This window comes from Trichoderma virens (genome assembly GCF_000170995.1).
Source record: "Trichoderma virens Gv29-8 chromosome Unknown TRIVIscaffold_3, whole genome shotgun sequence".
NCBI lineage: Eukaryota > Fungi > Ascomycota > Sordariomycetes > Hypocreales > Hypocreaceae > Trichoderma > Trichoderma virens.
In genome coordinates, this window is record NW_014013746.1 from 26,369 (window position 1) to 42,143 (window position 15,775).

The 15,775-nt window shown below is 45.7% G+C and overlaps 7 protein-coding genes across 7 annotated transcripts; 5 read left to right on the forward strand and 2 right to left on the reverse strand.

The window, feature by feature from the left end:
- Positions 1 to 974: 974 nt before the first annotated feature.
- Positions 975 to 1,745, reverse strand: TRIVIDRAFT_144910 (uncharacterized protein; the record flags this gene model as incomplete). The annotated part of the gene is made up of 4 exons (XM_014103818.1): positions 975 to 1,168; positions 1,220 to 1,447; positions 1,502 to 1,621; positions 1,679 to 1,745. 4 exons carry the CDS (start codon positions 1,743 to 1,745, stop codon positions 975 to 977), a joined length of 609 nt encoding a protein of 202 aa, XP_013959293.1.
- Positions 1,746 to 2,790: 1,045 nt separating this feature from the next.
- On the forward strand, positions 2,791 to 3,858 carry TRIVIDRAFT_31802 (uncharacterized protein; the record flags this gene model as incomplete). The annotated part of the gene is made up of 2 exons (XM_014103819.1): positions 2,791 to 2,901; positions 2,956 to 3,858. The coding sequence occupies 2 exons, from the start codon at positions 2,791 to 2,793 to the stop codon at positions 3,856 to 3,858; spliced, it is 1,014 nt and encodes a 337-aa protein (XP_013959294.1).
- Positions 3,859 to 4,679: 821 nt separating this feature from the next.
- On the reverse strand, positions 4,680 to 5,884 carry TRIVIDRAFT_54657 (uncharacterized protein; the record flags this gene model as incomplete). Its single annotated transcript, XM_014103820.1, has 3 exons — positions 4,680 to 5,024; positions 5,166 to 5,553; positions 5,835 to 5,884. 3 exons carry the CDS (start codon positions 5,882 to 5,884, stop codon positions 4,680 to 4,682), a joined length of 783 nt encoding a protein of 260 aa, XP_013959295.1.
- A 487-nt stretch (positions 5,885 to 6,371) lies between these two features.
- TRIVIDRAFT_188968 (uncharacterized protein) lies at positions 6,372 to 9,034 on the forward strand (the record flags this gene model as incomplete). The annotated part of the gene is made up of 5 exons (XM_014103821.1): positions 6,372 to 6,404; positions 6,509 to 6,798; positions 7,108 to 7,417; positions 7,465 to 8,649; positions 8,984 to 9,034. 5 exons carry the CDS (start codon positions 6,372 to 6,374, stop codon positions 9,032 to 9,034), a joined length of 1,869 nt encoding a protein of 622 aa, XP_013959296.1.
- A 992-nt stretch (positions 9,035 to 10,026) lies between these two features.
- Positions 10,027 to 11,369, forward strand: TRIVIDRAFT_218870 (uncharacterized protein; the record flags this gene model as incomplete). The annotated part of the gene is made up of 4 exons (XM_014103822.1): positions 10,027 to 10,141; positions 10,231 to 10,481; positions 10,541 to 11,227; positions 11,322 to 11,369. The coding sequence occupies 4 exons, from the start codon at positions 10,027 to 10,029 to the stop codon at positions 11,367 to 11,369; spliced, it is 1,101 nt and encodes a 366-aa protein (XP_013959297.1).
- Positions 11,370 to 11,747: 378 nt separating this feature from the next.
- TRIVIDRAFT_143449 (uncharacterized protein) lies at positions 11,748 to 13,911 on the forward strand (the record flags this gene model as incomplete). Its single annotated transcript, XM_014103823.1, has 5 exons — positions 11,748 to 12,217; positions 12,299 to 12,433; positions 12,491 to 12,512; positions 12,592 to 13,425; positions 13,630 to 13,911. The coding sequence occupies 5 exons, from the start codon at positions 11,748 to 11,750 to the stop codon at positions 13,909 to 13,911; spliced, it is 1,743 nt and encodes a 580-aa protein (XP_013959298.1).
- A 974-nt stretch (positions 13,912 to 14,885) lies between these two features.
- Positions 14,886 to 15,107, forward strand: TRIVIDRAFT_32822 (uncharacterized protein; the record flags this gene model as incomplete). The annotated part of the gene is made up of 1 exon (XM_014103824.1): positions 14,886 to 15,107. A coding segment is annotated over one exon (222 nt), but the record flags the coding sequence as incomplete, so codon positions are not given.
- Positions 15,108 to 15,775: the final 668 nt, after the last annotated feature.

A 15,775-nucleotide genomic window follows, 5' to 3' on the forward strand; every position in this document is an offset into this window, starting at 1 on the left:
ACTCACAATCGAAACTTTCACTGTTTGATGCGATGAGAATCCTCTCCCAAAGAACTATACTATGAAACAAATTCTCTCCTAGTAGCAATTATCTATGCGAATCATTAACATTGGCCATACTACTAAGTGCGCGACTAGTGTTTGGGTGGCTAGGCGAACTAGGAGTCGGCGAAATGCTGCTACTCGCGTTGTGTCAGGGCTGTCGAGGCCCACAAATAAGGCCTCCCCCCCCGCGGAATTACAGACTCGGGATTTCTTTCCCTAGCAACACGGATAGTCCACTAGGTATTGCCAGTTCGAACAGGCTATGACGCCGTTAAGGCGCAAGCGAGCTTAGAGCGACGTGACAAAGACACACGATAACGAGCCGCCAGCGGCAAGGGGCTAATGAGACACTCTCCTCGTATAGGAAGTACAGAGTGGTTCTGCTTCAGCTGACTCGGCGCCTAATAGGCTCTAATAGAGCCCCGTGCGTGCAACACCAGCGGTTAGTCTACAGATTATCCAGCCCGTTGATTTGAACCACTTTTCATCTATACAACAGCGGTAGCGAAATGCAAAACGCCAAAGTACCAATTGCTACCCTACATGCATTTACTTAGTATAACAAAACGTATAAAACTCCAAATTTCGAGAAGGAGACACGAAATGAGGCGTATCATCATACAAGAGCATTTCTAAGGGGGGTGGACCCCCCATTCACCCTTTTTTTAATGGAAAAGTTATCGTATTGGTGAAGCAAATTCAAGCAAGAAAACATTTCAAAACCTTCGGCCAAATATAGCGTGTAAATCAATGAATTATATCCAAACGCAAATCAGAAACATTTAACACACAAGATTTAATCTGGAAAAGATCAAGGATAAAGGTATCTAGGATAACATGTGCACCCTCGGGACTAGGAAAAGGGTATTGCTATAAAGGTTCAAGACTACATGTATTTTACACAACGCGGACAAGGGAAGACACTGCATTTAGTGCTCCAACACCTCCATATTTCCAACAGAGTGATCTAGCGCCCACTTGCGCACCCCCTCGAAATTCCGACAAACGTGTTTCGAATTCAGTTCGGGCCAAGCGAGTGGGTCGCCTGGAATCATATAGAAAGTGAAAAGACCAATGTCTGCGTTACACTGAATGTTTTGACGGAGCACCTCGATGCAGTGATCTAGACGCATGTAAGCCAGGCTTACCCGTGAAATAATAAGGATGTGCATACCTGTGTGTGCTTGAAGGACTTCTGGACCATGACTGAACTCTCCACCAAGAGGTTCGTAGTATTCCCTATAGGTAACCCTTCTCAAAAGGTTCAGGCAGTGCAAGTGGTGAAAGACTTCCATGCCAACTCTATACCCTTCCTCTCCGGTGGTAGGATGATTGACCTTAAGGGAGGTCTCTGGCATATCCAACTTCGAGATGTCAGACTGTGATATCCATTGATCGCCCACTTTCATGCGGTTGTTAGAGTCGACTATACGTAGCAGATAGGTCGCATACTTACTGTCGTAAGAAATCTCCCTCCATACTCTGTCAACTTCTGGTCCAGCGCCGACGAAGGGATTGCCCTTCGATGTGATGTTGTATCTCACTTGGTCGTATTGCACAGAGATATCTGCGGGTGCTGTGTTTGCTGTTAGTCATCTCATTTTACCGTACGATATTAATATGCACTACTTACACCAGGCTGAAGTCTGCCGAACGTGATATAGGGTTGATGATCGCAATATTAATGTGCTAACCAGCATTCCGCACGAGGTAAGAAGCAAAACTGCATGAACAGCCAAGAGCCATTTTGATCTGATCCACCCAGATGCTGATTCACGAAGGGAAGCCTTGTAGTATAGTTCTGAATCGCGCGACAGATAGTCTAAATCATCAATCGCTCGCAAGGTTGAATTAGAGTCGGACGACGGACGGCTGGGTTTCTCGCCAGGCAAAGACACTTCCAGAGGTCGATACTCGAAAGCCATGGTGGTGTATATGAGATTGAGATGGATGAAATTGCATGAAGTTTTCGGTTTAAAAAATATATATTTTTGGCGTAAGACACAAAATTTGAAAAATTTTCTTAGATGAGAGAAGAAATGTGAAGAGAGCTGGTCATTAAGTTTAGGAGGCTGCTCAGCCGCGCTGGGGACAAGACCTTCATGAAACAGACCTGAATATTTACCAGGGTCATAAACGAGGAACAACAATACGGTTTGTCTCAAAATTGGACAACTAGTAGATGTTAAAACAAAAGATCAACCAGTTTCCAAACCGCTATCGGAAATATCGGCGATGTTTTTGCGGCCGTTTGGAATCACGACCGTTTCATCGCTTGTTGTGATGCACGTCTGTAACTTCCTAGCAGTAGCGCCTAAATAACCACAACCCCAAAACTGGAGTATCGTCAAAACACTCCCATGGCCTAGATCACTCTAGTAGCCTCGGTAAGAGACTGATCGGCTGTTTCAATTGACGCTCGCTTTTGGATTTTTGGCAAAATAGCGAATGGATTTCCTCGTTTCAATGAAGTTTCTGATGAGGCCCCCGAACAACGTTCCTGTATGTATTGCGGAGCGAATCGCCTATTCCGGAATATCTCCACTGACAGTCTGGTATCCTCCAAGCCTTATAAAAGCGGCTCTGTATTTCACGTCCTTCCTGGGTTTTTTTTTGGTTCGCATCCATCTTCTCATTCTTCTTTCTTTTCACGCTTCTTCTGACTGCCGGCCGGTCTCTCTTTTGTGTATTCGCCTTTTTGTTTTACATTTTCTTTCAATAATAAACTTTCGACTCTCATTCACCATGCGTCCCGTTTCAGTTACCAATGCCTTCGTTTTTGGCCTCCTGGGCTTGGCCCCCATCACTACCGGCCTCTCTATTCCTGGGTCAACAGATATGGAGCGGCGATATGTTGTGAGTGAATTTATACAGATAATAGATATGAGTCAACCTAATTAGATCAACTAGGGTTCCGGTGCAGCTCTAGCTACCAAATTCGTACGCTCCATTATGACGGGCCTTGAAGCTCGCCACCACACCGAGGCCCAAATCGCCGCTAAGGAGGCTGCTGCCAAAAAAGGAGGAAAGAAGCATCAAGCCCGGGAGGCTGATGTTCCCGAAGATGATGAGTTTGGATCATGGGTCGACAAGCGCGAACCTCATCACACTGAGGCCCAGATCGCCGCCAAGGAGCAGGCCGCTGCTAAGAAAGGAGGGAAGAAGCATCAAGCCCGGGACGCTGAAAAGCGCGAACCCCACCACACCGAGGCGCAGATCGCCGCTAAGGAGAAGGCTGCCGCCCAGAAAGGAGGAAAGAAGCACCAGGCTCGGGACGTTCCCGAAGATGATGAGTTTGGATCATGGGTTGACAAGCGCGAGCCTCATCACACCGAGGCGCAGATTGCCGCTAAAGAAGCTGCTGCCAAGAAAGGAGGGAAGAAGCACCAGGCTCGAGAGGCTGATGTGGTTCCCGAGGATGATGAGTTCGGGTCATGGGTCGATAAGCGCGAACCTCATCACACCGAGGCCCAGATTGCTGCTAAGGAGGCTGCTGCTAAAAAAGGAGGAAAGAAGCACCAGACTCGGGAAGCTGATGTTCCTGAAGATGATGAGTTTGGATCATGGGTTGACAAGCGCGAGCCCCATCACACCGAGGCTCAGATTGCCGCTAAGGAAGCAGCTGGAAAGAAGACCGGAGCTAAGAAGAACGGCAAGAACCATGCCCGCGAGGCTGATGTAGTTCCTGAGGATGATGAATTCGGGTCATGGGTTAACCGACGCGATCCTCATCACACTGAGGCCCAGATCGCCGCTAAGGAAGCCGCTGGAAAGAAGACAGGAGCCAAGAAGCCTAAGAACAAGTCTAACTGAGTCTCAGGTGGGCACTCAACTGTTGGCCCATTCTAGGCAATCCACTCATGGACATCGCACAAGAGGATACAAGCTGTGGAAATAAGCAGAGAGATGGATTGCCGTTTTTGAATTAGCTGTTTGTATCCTTCCATGACATGGGTGAGACATAACTAGCAGGCTTGAGAAATAAAATAAAACATATTTAATTAAAAAAATCAAAATCTAAGCATATATCCCGGAGTTGCGACAGATCGCTAGGCCGAGTTTCATTTTATTAGTAGTAATGTGTTGGCTGTTTAGGGTGCACAAACTGGCAGCACTGCTTTATATTAGCAGGCAGTTAGGTCGGTAGATAAGCAATCTTATTAGCCAGTAAAGTAGCAACCGAATCTAGTCTTATTGCTACATTAGTAACTAGCTATTTAACCTATTTAATAAGCATAGTAAAGTAACCTTATATATCCAGTTAATCTGGTCGTCGTTGCGTTATGTCGTGTCGACTTAGCAGAGCTCGGTCGTTGTAAGTCGTGTCAACTGCACTTGAATTTCTTCTGATTGGTCAGATCATCCAAAAATAACCCAAATCTGCTTCTCCTATAGGCCCATTGCCAAGACCATCAAGGTTCGGTCGTGATATATTAGTACTTAATTTCCGTACTGATAGTGTGTTAACGACTAGCTATTTAAGCTATTTAAAGAGTTATAGTGAGTTTTTTTTTAAAAAATTTTTTTTATCTACCTAAAAGGCCTATTATCGCAAGTATGATAGTTGAGTTATGATGAAGATTAATCTTAATTTTAGTTATCAGTAACTGATTTATAACCCTGCTTGTAAAACCTCACGAGCTGCTCTTTCCAGCGCCGATAAGATACTGGTCAAACCAAGCGATGGCTTGGACGAAAGCTTGCTCCTTAGACCACTTGAAAACCGGGTTGCTCAAGTCACCACGAACACCAAAGCCATGTGAGACACCAGAGAATAGATTCATCTGGTAAGGAAAGCCTTTCGTCTTGAGAAGATTCTCCGTCTTGTAGCGCAGCTCTGGTGGGAAAAGGTCGTCATACTCAGCAGCTGCTATGGAAAGAGGACCCTGAAAGCCTTTGATCTCATCGTCATCGACGTTGGAAGGGTGGGCCATATAGCCGACGTTGATTTTTTCGGCACCAGAGTGACGAGCAACATACTACATAACTGTGTTAATGTGACGCTCTTAATATCTTTCGAAACGGACGTTTGTGCGTAGGGGATGCTTTAAATAAGGGGCAAGATATCTGCCGGTCTTGAGAACAGAAATCAAGTATCATGAAATAAGCTCTCAGGTTACCTTTGCTCCAAAGCAATAGCCAACTGCGCCGATTGCAGTAATGTTCAGCTCATTTCTCATGTATTTGATAGCTTCTTCGACGGCGGGATCCACGTATTCATTCGTATGAGGGGTGGATTCATCTCGGAAGCCGCCCATCAACCATTTCATCCAGTCAAAGTTATGGCCCGGGATCTCCGTCAACCCGTCGCCGTTGAGAATGTCGATAATCAAAGTTGTGTAGCCATTTGCCGCATATTGATCAGCCATAAGCTGCGAATTGGTCCAGATGCCAAAGACATCACTAAGATATAAAATACCGGTGCCTTGATGGTTATGGTTGTCCTTAGGGGTTGCGAGATAAGCATCGTAGTTGCCAATTTTGAAGGACTTTCCGGTAGTCTCGCCACTAAAAAAGACAAAATAGTTAGCATACGAAGTTTTAGAGTCCCGATAAAGGAAGTGGACGGCGAGCACTCCGCTGTGGATGACGCTCCACTAGGCCAAGATAGTATGACTCTTAACACAGAACAGGAGGAGTTGCAAAGGAAACATAATTTGCAGGTGGGCTGAGATGTGTGTTTAACTCATCTACTGTTAATATAGCTTGTAAAAGAAACAGTTGGCAAGACCCTACTGCAAGTGTATGTGCTAATATAGCTGTTGTGATGGGCAGTGTGATGTACTTACTCATGCTTGAAGCCCTTAAAGCAACAAGATGCAAGAGGACGAGAGGCCATTTTATAAGCTAAGAGTTGTTTCTCTGCGGTGCGAATATAGAATTAAAGCTCAAAGATGTCCGAGTTGGCCCAATTAAAGCGAAAATAGATTAATTCCGAGGCTCCTTGACGTTGAAAATGTCTCGATGTGTGCAGACTCGAAACCCTCCATCATACTTATACTCTGGTGAATATTGCCTATTGTTGATGACGACCTAGACACAAGCTCTCAGCTGCTTTGACGAACCGTGTAAGTTCGGGACCGAAATAATTTCGGATGTTACAGAATGTCCGGAAATCACATGACTGTCATTGCAATTAACGCGCAGCAATCTGCTCAAACTCACGGACTCTTCACATCGTCCGGTTGTGAAGTTTGCGGCCTCTGACGGACAAATCACAGGTCAGGCTCGATAAATCGGACATTGAAGCTTTAATTGTTCCATTTTTAACAGACTATCGGTTGATCGACAGGCTGGAGATATGGAGAAAGCGAAGCCGAAGCTGGATGGAGAGACACCGTCCACGGATGCAAGTCCAGGTGCGCCACTTAATGACCCTCCATTCTCCCAACAGCCCGTGAAGTCGCAGCGCATCCTTGCGTGTGTACTTTGTCATCAGCGCAAGATTAAGTGCAATTGAAAGTTCCCTTGCAATAATTGCATCAAAACTCAATCGCATTGCGAGCCAGCCACGTTAGCCCCGCGCCGAAGACGACGCAAAATCCCGCCGCCAGACTTGGTGGATCAGCTGCGCATTTACGAGAGCCTGCTTCAGGCAAACAATATCAAATTCGATCACTTGCGCAAATATAAAATTTCGGGGAATGATTCTCCAGTTGTGGAGGATGCAGATTACTTATATCAGGGGAATGAGCGTGTGGATAGTCCGAGCCCCGCAGCAAGAGCAGATTCGGAAACAGTTTACGAGGCGAAGTATGCTTTGCTCAAATTGGTCATATAACAGATACACTAACAACTATTTGGTATTTACCATTGTCAGAGACTATTGGCAAGCCGTGAGCCGAAGCGTACGTGGCCCCTTCAACCAATCAATCCCATATGATCGCTCATGAGAATAATACCGAGATAATGAGAGTGATACATCGTACGAGGATTTGCGTGATAACCCCGTTAAAAATACGTGGGATCTGATATATCACGAAAATGATCAACTTCTTTTTGTGCACGGCAGGAGCCTGTTGACCTGTCCTCGCTGCATCCAAATGCCGTCCAAATCTTCAGGCTTTGCCACCTCTATATTGAAAATGTCAATCCTCTCCTGCAAGTCGTACATGCTCCCAGCCTCCAGAGTCGCATCATAGAAGCAGCGGGCAACGTGTCGAACATTGAACCGAACTTTGAAGCTCTCATGTTTAGTATCTACAGCATGGCAGTAGTAAGTTTGACAAATGAAGAGTGTATTAATCTGTTTAGCACAACAAGAAGTATTCTTCTCCAGCAATATCATCGTGGCTCTCAAGAAGCCCTTCTCAATGCTCGCTTTCTACGGACAGACGATCGGAATTGTTTAACTGCTCTGTTTCTCCATCTGGTAGGATCTTGTCTCCCGTCATTGTGCAAATTCTGACCGATTTTCAGCTCTCGATAAGACCAAAGATGGATCCTCGCTCTGTCTCATCCATGCTTGGAATTGCACTACGCACAGCACAGCGCATGGGGCTTGATAATGAATCGAACTTAGCCAAGTGTGACATTGTCGAGGCCGAGATGCGTCGACGTCTATGGTGGGCTTTAGTTCTATTCGACACCCGCATTTGCGAATTGATTGACACTAAAAAGACGGCGCTGACTCCTATGTGGGACTGCCGCATTCCTCTCAATGTCAATGAGTCTGAGCTCCGAACCGGACTGAGAGAGATACCCAGAACTCAAACGAGGATCAGCGACTCCATTTTTGTCGTCGTCCGTGGCGTGATTGCAGATTTCATTAGACACTCCTCTTTCTATCTTAACTTTACCAACCCGGCCATGAACGCTGCAACGAAGACTGCTAGCACCAAGTCCAACATGGATGGCGGTGAGGTTGACGCCTTCGAAAAAGAGTTGGAAGAAAAATATCTCCAGTTTTGCGATGCAGAGAACCCGCTACAGTTTATGACCTTATGGACCGCACGGGGTTACATCGCCAGATATCGCATCATAGAGCGGCTTTCACTGCTGAATGGCCCAGTTGGAGACTCCCAGCGTGACGCTCTAGGCCTGATGGCAGTGGACATGATCACTTGTGATAGTAACATCATGACCTCGTCCATCGTCAAAGGCTTTCTCTGGCTGATTCAAATGTACCATTTCCCATTTACTGCATATATACAGCTTTTGCAAGACCTGAAACGACGTCCTATAAGCAGTATTGCGGCGCAGGCTTGGTCAAAAATCGACGAGAATTATACGGCTCGCCTCCTGTTTCAAGAAAATGCAAAAAGCCCTTTCTACCAAATGGTATCTAGAATGATACTTCAGTCCTGGGATGCTCGACAATTAGCACTAAACGACCAGGTTCAGCTTGTGACTACACCAGGCATAGTGTCATATCTTCAAAACAATACTGGTTTATGGCAGATAGAGAATGCGAAATCTCTTGATAAAGCCATGGGAAATATGTCTATATCAATGGCAAATTCTACCAACTTGAATAACACTACAGCGGAGAACTTCCCTATTAACATGCTGGATATGGGTTTCGACGACATATACACGTACTCTTTCATGGACCTTGACCCTAATCAGTCACACTGGCTTAGTACAGATTGGGCTCAGTTAAACGCGCCATCTGCCAATAGATTATATTATAAGGGCTTCACAGGGCTAGGGCCTGATGCTACAACCACTTTCTAAATTGGCATTTCAACTTTCACAGCTTTACTCATATTGAATTCCTATATTAAGGCCTGTTGCTATAGCACTTAGCTGTTATAGAATGCTATGAAGGATATTTAACTGTTCCCCCCTTGATGTTTACCACTTTGTACGCATCGCTATTGCCTTCCGTCTAAATGGTCATTTCTTCTCATCTTGTTCGAAGTGGTAGTGCCCGATATTGGCGTTCGCTCCATATTATCCCAGTAAAATTGCTAAGCTTGATTGCTTACACCTGCAGACACAAACCCTTTCGGCTCCGGTTCCTCGGAGAGGAAGCAGCCACCGGTAAGACTATGCTTCGGCAGAGGTTAGTCCCCCTCCTTAAATTTGTTCCGTCTGAAGTAACGGCCATGGCCATATCCCGTTGATCCACAACAATTCCAACCACCCCGCTCATGATTACCATTCTGCTGTCTTTTAAATGATGAACTCAATGAGTTTTGCATTCCCTATGGCCCTAGCTGGGGTGCATCCACCAGGGTCACTTGCATAGGTGCCCATGGCTTGAGAAGTAAATTCCGGCGACGTTATCAATCAAGAGCCGCTCTAGTTCACGGACTCTCGGGGTCCATGACACATTCTGGAGGCCTTATTCACCGTTACCCAAAAAAAGCAAATGTTCATGTTTGTGCCGTCTTTCGACAATATTTGCTAGACAGCGTGATTATAACCCGCTTAATCGCTCTCTGGGTTCCTGATTGCAGATCACGATAACTGAATTCTTCATAGTCAGATTGTTGCCTCTGTGTAGGTAGATAGAGTTAATGCCGGATTTAATCGAGAGTAAACTATAAGCAGTTGCAATAGAGTGAAGCCTACGAGAATAATTGGCCGCAGTGGCACACTAGTATAGTCAATAATTAGTATTTGTGAAAGAGTGATCTATCCATGCAAATGGAAAAATGCCGTAACTAACTCGAACTTGAATTACTTGAAGTGATTATTACGCAGCAGCGTCTTAGTCTAGGGTTGCGGATTAGCCGCATAACAAATTTTGCTGTCTTAAAGCAAGTTGGACTATGAGACTGTCAGCTCTATCAGACACACGCCCGTTGTTGCTTACATTACTTTTGGAATAATTTGGCCAAGTTCCTATTTTAGGCGTCCACAGCAACTTGGATCACTAATCAACATTACGATCTTGATGGAACTTTAACGCCATGCGAACCTCATCTGACATGAATCAGGCAAACGATATCTCTTGCATCTACGTATATATACGACATATTCTATAGTAGTTTCTTCTCTTACACTATGGGAAATATCTAACTAAGTATAAACATGAGAGCCATTACTGTTCTGATCGGCACAATTTTCGCTGCCCATGCTGTGGATGCCTCGTCTTCTTTGCTGCGTCATGAAGCACCCAAGCTGCCAGCATTTGTCCTTGAATATGGTGAGCAAAGCGCTCTGCATGCAGCCTTTCTCTGATTCAAGCTAAAATTCTGTTCCCCTTTCTTCTTTCAAAACATTAACTTTTCATAGCTCCGATTGTCGCGCTCGATCAAGGCGAGGTTTTATTCCCAGCCGATATTGGCAGACGGTTACTAAATACGATTCCTAAAGTCAACTTCACCAAAGTTGGAGAAGCACATTCACTGACGCTTAATAACTTGAACGAACTTAACAAGCTTGGTAATACCTCGGTCTTTCTCACCGCCAGGGAGGATACTACAGACATCGCAAGGGAGCCATCTTGGGTGCACGGCGTCAAACCGAACAGCCGAGGAGAAACAGTAGGCGCCCGTCTCTTGTGCTATTATTCTTTATGTTCATCCAGAAAACTCTTCAATAGTCGATGCGTTCTACTTCTACTTTTACGCCTTCAACAATGGTGGACATGTTGCCGGAGTTCCCGAGGACTTCCATGTTGGTGACTGGGAGCATTCCATGGTCCGATTCCAAAATGGCATCCCATATGAGATATTTGTCTCAGCATAGCGGCAGTGGAGAAGCCTTCAAATATGGCGCGCTACAGAAGATCGGGAAGAGGGCGCTCATATTTTCAGCATTCGGCGGTCACGCGAACTACGCTACGAAAGGATCTCATAACATCCCATTTACTCTTCCGCCACTACCTGTATTGAACCTGAGTTCAGTGTCAATACCAGGTATACCTTCCAGTGTGTTGGAACATTTGAACTTAACTGCAATTCTAAAGGCAGTGATTCCAGCCAACTTCCTGCAGGACAAAACCTCAATGGGTACTCTATGGGATCCAGTCGCTAATGCCTATGCCTTCAACTATACCTTCGACTTCAACCCGCATCGCACTGCAGAAGAAAACAACCGTTTCACTCCGCTGGCAACACAAAACCAACCCAACCCCCCAACGAACTGGCTGACCTACTTTGGTCAGTGGGGAGACGAGCAATATCCATTGACAGATGTTCGACAGTTTGAAATTCTTAATCTTCCGTCGTTGGCGTACATCACGAGTGGGCCTAATGGACCTGTTTTCAAGCATCTCGTACGATCAACGGTATGCCCACCAGCCATGGTCAATTGCACAATCAAGACTTCATTGAATCAAGCGGCATAGGTAGGTAGAGAAATTAACTTTCCACCCAGGACAGTTGGCCACGGCCGAGATTTCGGCAGGATTTACAGCGCTCTACACTTAAGTAGCAATTTAAGAAAAGTGAAATATGGGGCGTAATCTAGCAATATAAGCAAAGCGAAAGGCTGGATTAAGAGTTCCGATAATAATTATTACTAAAATGAACGCAGTGAGATAACAATTAGCCATGAACGAGTATATTTCTCAGCCCGGCTAAGGAGTTGGGATTGTAACGTTTCCAACTTAAAAACTTCTGGTATGCTGAGGATCTCAACCTTTCATTACCACGATTTTTTCGGCTCATTCCCTCAATGGGCAGTGCATGCACTACCTCACAAAATCCTGCACATACCCCGCTATCTCGCTCTGCAAATAGCAGACTGTCTCTTAGTTCTACATAGACGTGAACCCCGCCTCATTCATGCGCGCTATTATCCCAATAATGAACCCACCAGAGAAAGTTGACATTCGATCAACAGACGGGGCATCCGTCATCTATAGGGATGTCATCTCACTCAATTCACCCCAGGAAGAAATACGCGTGCTTCATCTTGAAAGCGGCTCAGGATCTTCCTTGCTGAAATGCACACTTCATCGCGTCTCTCTTCAGTCTGTCCAGGCCCCAAGTTACGAAGCACTCAGCTACACTTGGGGGAATGAAAATGACAGAAGAGCAGTTGTCGTAAACGGCTATCTAGTTGATGTTACCTTCAATCTCTATTCTGCCCTTTGCCGGCTTCGGAGAGAGGATGGTACCCGTGTCCTATGGATAGATGCTCTTTGTATTAACCAGACTGACCTGGATGAGCGCGCTCAACAGGTAAGGTTGATGAGAAACATCTATACCATGTGTGACCAAACCGTTATATGGATAGGCGAGCCGCTAGAAGACTTGCTGCCCACCTGGGAGATGTATTGGTCCGGAGATGAGCATGACGATGAATCGATAGACTGGTTTTGGAAAGAATTTTATTCCGATTCTGATCGCTCAAGCTTGAATGAAGATGACTCGACCTCAATCGACCAGATCTTTCATGCGTTCGCCAATCTCAGGCTATTATCTAGTGGTCATCTTTCAGAACAGCCGCTCTTCATAGACATGACAGGAGAAGAGTTTTCCTATTACATGTCATATTCGGACTATTGTTGTCTGATAACTGATGCTCTTGCGCCTTTCCATGAGAGTCCTTGGTGGACCAGAGTTTGGGTAAGTGTCTAGCATGGCGCGTTTTTATATTATCCTTTGCTCTTGTTGGTAAGGATTAACCGATGGAAATACGCCGCAGACTGTCCAAGAGATTATCCTTCCTCCTAAAGCTACATTTATTTATGGGCCCATTTCAGTCGACATGTCGTGTCTTCTAGAAGCGTTTGCTAACCTCTCTCGCCACATGTTTGAGCCTTGTTGTTCGGAAGTGTTTTCCAGATGCAACTTCAGAGTCAGAAAATGTTTCAGAAAGCTAGGGAGCGTTCTAACCAATATAAAGAATATGAGAACTAGCCATGACAATGGTACTAATGTAGATCTTTGGGAGGCATTGACTACATTTCGCGCTCGGCATGCGACAGATCACCGGGATAAAGTTCATGGTATTCTCGGTCTAGTTAATTCGTGGTTGGGGCAACCTATCGTCCCTAATTACAGGACCACAACTGAAGCCATATACTGTCAGGCAGCCATCTTTACTGCAACAGGGTCTCAATCCCTGCTCCCTCTACATTTTCCACTTCAAAAGCACGCCTGTCCCAACCTTCCCTCATGGTGCGTGGACTGGACTGCAGCCAGTGGTCTCGCTGATCAGCTCAACGTCTATCAGTGGAGCCAACAGCCGTTCAAAGCTTTTTCGATCCAGCAAGCGGATCGCTGTCATATAGTTCCTCATGCCGACAACCGCATCCTCGAAGTCCGCGGGCGTCGTTGCGATAGAGTGGCATCAGTGGGCAAAATATGTCAGGGAGATGAGCCCAATGAGAAACGTAAGGCATATTGCGATTGGTTTCTCCTCGCGGAACTTCATCGAGACCCCTCGAGGATGTATCGTTCCGGGTGCTCTTATTTTGAAGCCTTCTGGAAATGTCTGTGTTGGGACATGATCCTGCATATGTCAGAGACTGCAGGAGTGGCAATTTCTTCAAGAGCTAAAGGTACCGAGAGCTACGAAGCTTTCGTGGGCTACTGCCACAGTTCCCCCAAATCCATATTTAACCCAAAAGGGCTCTCTCAGGTGGACCGAGAGGCTGTACTTCGGCACGACCCGAGATTTCAAACGACGGAGGACGCGAAATGGGGTCAATACTCACAGTCCGATTTTCTCGTTGAACAGTGGATCAATGGCTTGACTTTAAATACGACCTTTTTTGTGACGGATTCAGGGTACTTAGGCCTCGGTCCGCCTGGAACAAACGTAGGAGACGAGGTGTGGTGTTTGTTTGGTGGTCATATGCCCTTCATTCTCAGACCGGTAGCAACAACACGGGAGGCGGTTTTGGGGCCGGGCCAAAAACGCCTTCATCAAGTCCTTGGAATTTGCTACGTGCATGGGATTATGAATGGTGAAGTCACAAACGATGAGAGTATTCCAGAAGAGGTGCTGTACTTGGCCTGAAAAACTAATTGGTAGTTTGGCTACCACACAAGTCACACCCACGAATTGGTATCCTATAAATGACTGTATATGTGTTACTATTTCAGTTGCTCATTATTCGAGAGGTTTCTTTTCCATTTCTATCTTCTCTTAGCCTATCTGAACCATTTAGTAGGCACACATGTCTACTTCATTTTGGAGTGGGGCTATATTGTTTAATTTCTCACCTGAATTCATGGGGAACTAAGTTGGGCAGATTTGGCTGGCTATTTTGTAATATAATAAGAACATGCCTAGGGTTTCTTAAAGTATTCCCCCCCCAAGCAATGAATGCATCACCGTTGCTGCATATGTATCTGAATGGCAGTCACTGACTTAAACAAATATATCATAAATCATTGAATACATATATGGAGATTGCTTCTATAGGTTCAACACATGACTAAACCGGCTTAATATCCCAGTACTTGTAGCCTCATTTATATGGTATTGCCCTCGGAAATCTCTCCTCGTTTCGTCCATTAATCTTATCCCGCCGAGTCTTACTTAAGAGTATGAAAGTTAATGGAAAATTGAGGAAGAGATTCGTTTCTCTCCATGTCTTTTCTTTATGCCTGATAAGAGCTTCCTGTGTAGTTCTATTGAACTACAGCAGGAGCTGATTTTGCGAGTAATCCATACACAGAGGGCGGCTCCGGCTTGTAATTGAAATGTGGAAGGGTCTCAACTTCGGCTTGTTTGGCAATTTTCTTTCGATGATTTAGGAGTAGGTGAGGATAATGATAAAGAGGATGAAGACGACAAGGATATTTGGGGGGGCGGTGAATTTGATAACTACCTTGGCGGGGCCCATGAGGGTGATAAAGTTGATGAATTAAGAAGGATGGAGAGTAATAAAGTGTGGCATATTGACTAACTCCGGCGTCGTTATTGAAGGACCTGAATTTAGGAAGTTGTCTGCATCAGAGATGTACGAATTACATCCTCGGTTGTAGGTATTAGCCCGATCTAGTCCAGAAGACAAGAAATTACTCGTTAAACGCTTCAAGGAGCTTGGAAAAACATTTGCTGTGAACGGAGACGGCACCAATGATGGCCCCGCGCTAAGGACAGCCGATGTGGGCTTCTCAATGGGTATCTACGGAACTGATGTGGCTGAAGAAGCTTCATCCATTATTCTCATGGACGATAACTTTCTTCATAGTAAGAGCGATTGAGTGGGGGAGAAGTACAAACGATGCGATCAAGAAGTTCAGGTAGCCATTTCATAGGCTTCTAACGTGGAGATTGATATATACTCAACATTAGAGGGCTAATAAGGTCTGTAGCAGCATGGTTGATATGATGCGGTAGTTGTGGCTCACTCTAAGTATGGTGAAGGGAGAGATTGGGATACAACCGGCTTTGAGGCAGAGAGATAGGTGAGATCACCTTACTACAGATTACATGACCTAAACAGAGCAACCCCACGGCCACTCTTGTAATAGGGCCTTGGCTCTCTGGCGCCATGAATGCAGGCTTGGCTTGGCAGGGTCTCTTTGCTGCGAAATGATCCAGTGTCGTGTCTAGCATCTTGGAACCCTGGTTCCACACCAATGATCGGCTGCGGGCCTAATGCATGAGGCGGTGGCAGTGTTCCCCTGTTGCCAGCAAATGCTGCATCAAGTCATTTCCGAAGCTGCGATAGCTGCTAGCGGACACATGGGGGAAAAAACCTCTCTTCTGTCTCTTACAGGCCTAGGATACTTAGGTTCCATTGGGCTCTAGATGTCGGTGATGAGGTGCGGGATCAATGCGCTCAAGTAGATCCATTCGGTAGCCTACTACGAACTGAGGAGTGAAGTAGAAGATATGTCAATGTTTATGTCCGCAATCGTAAGGTCCT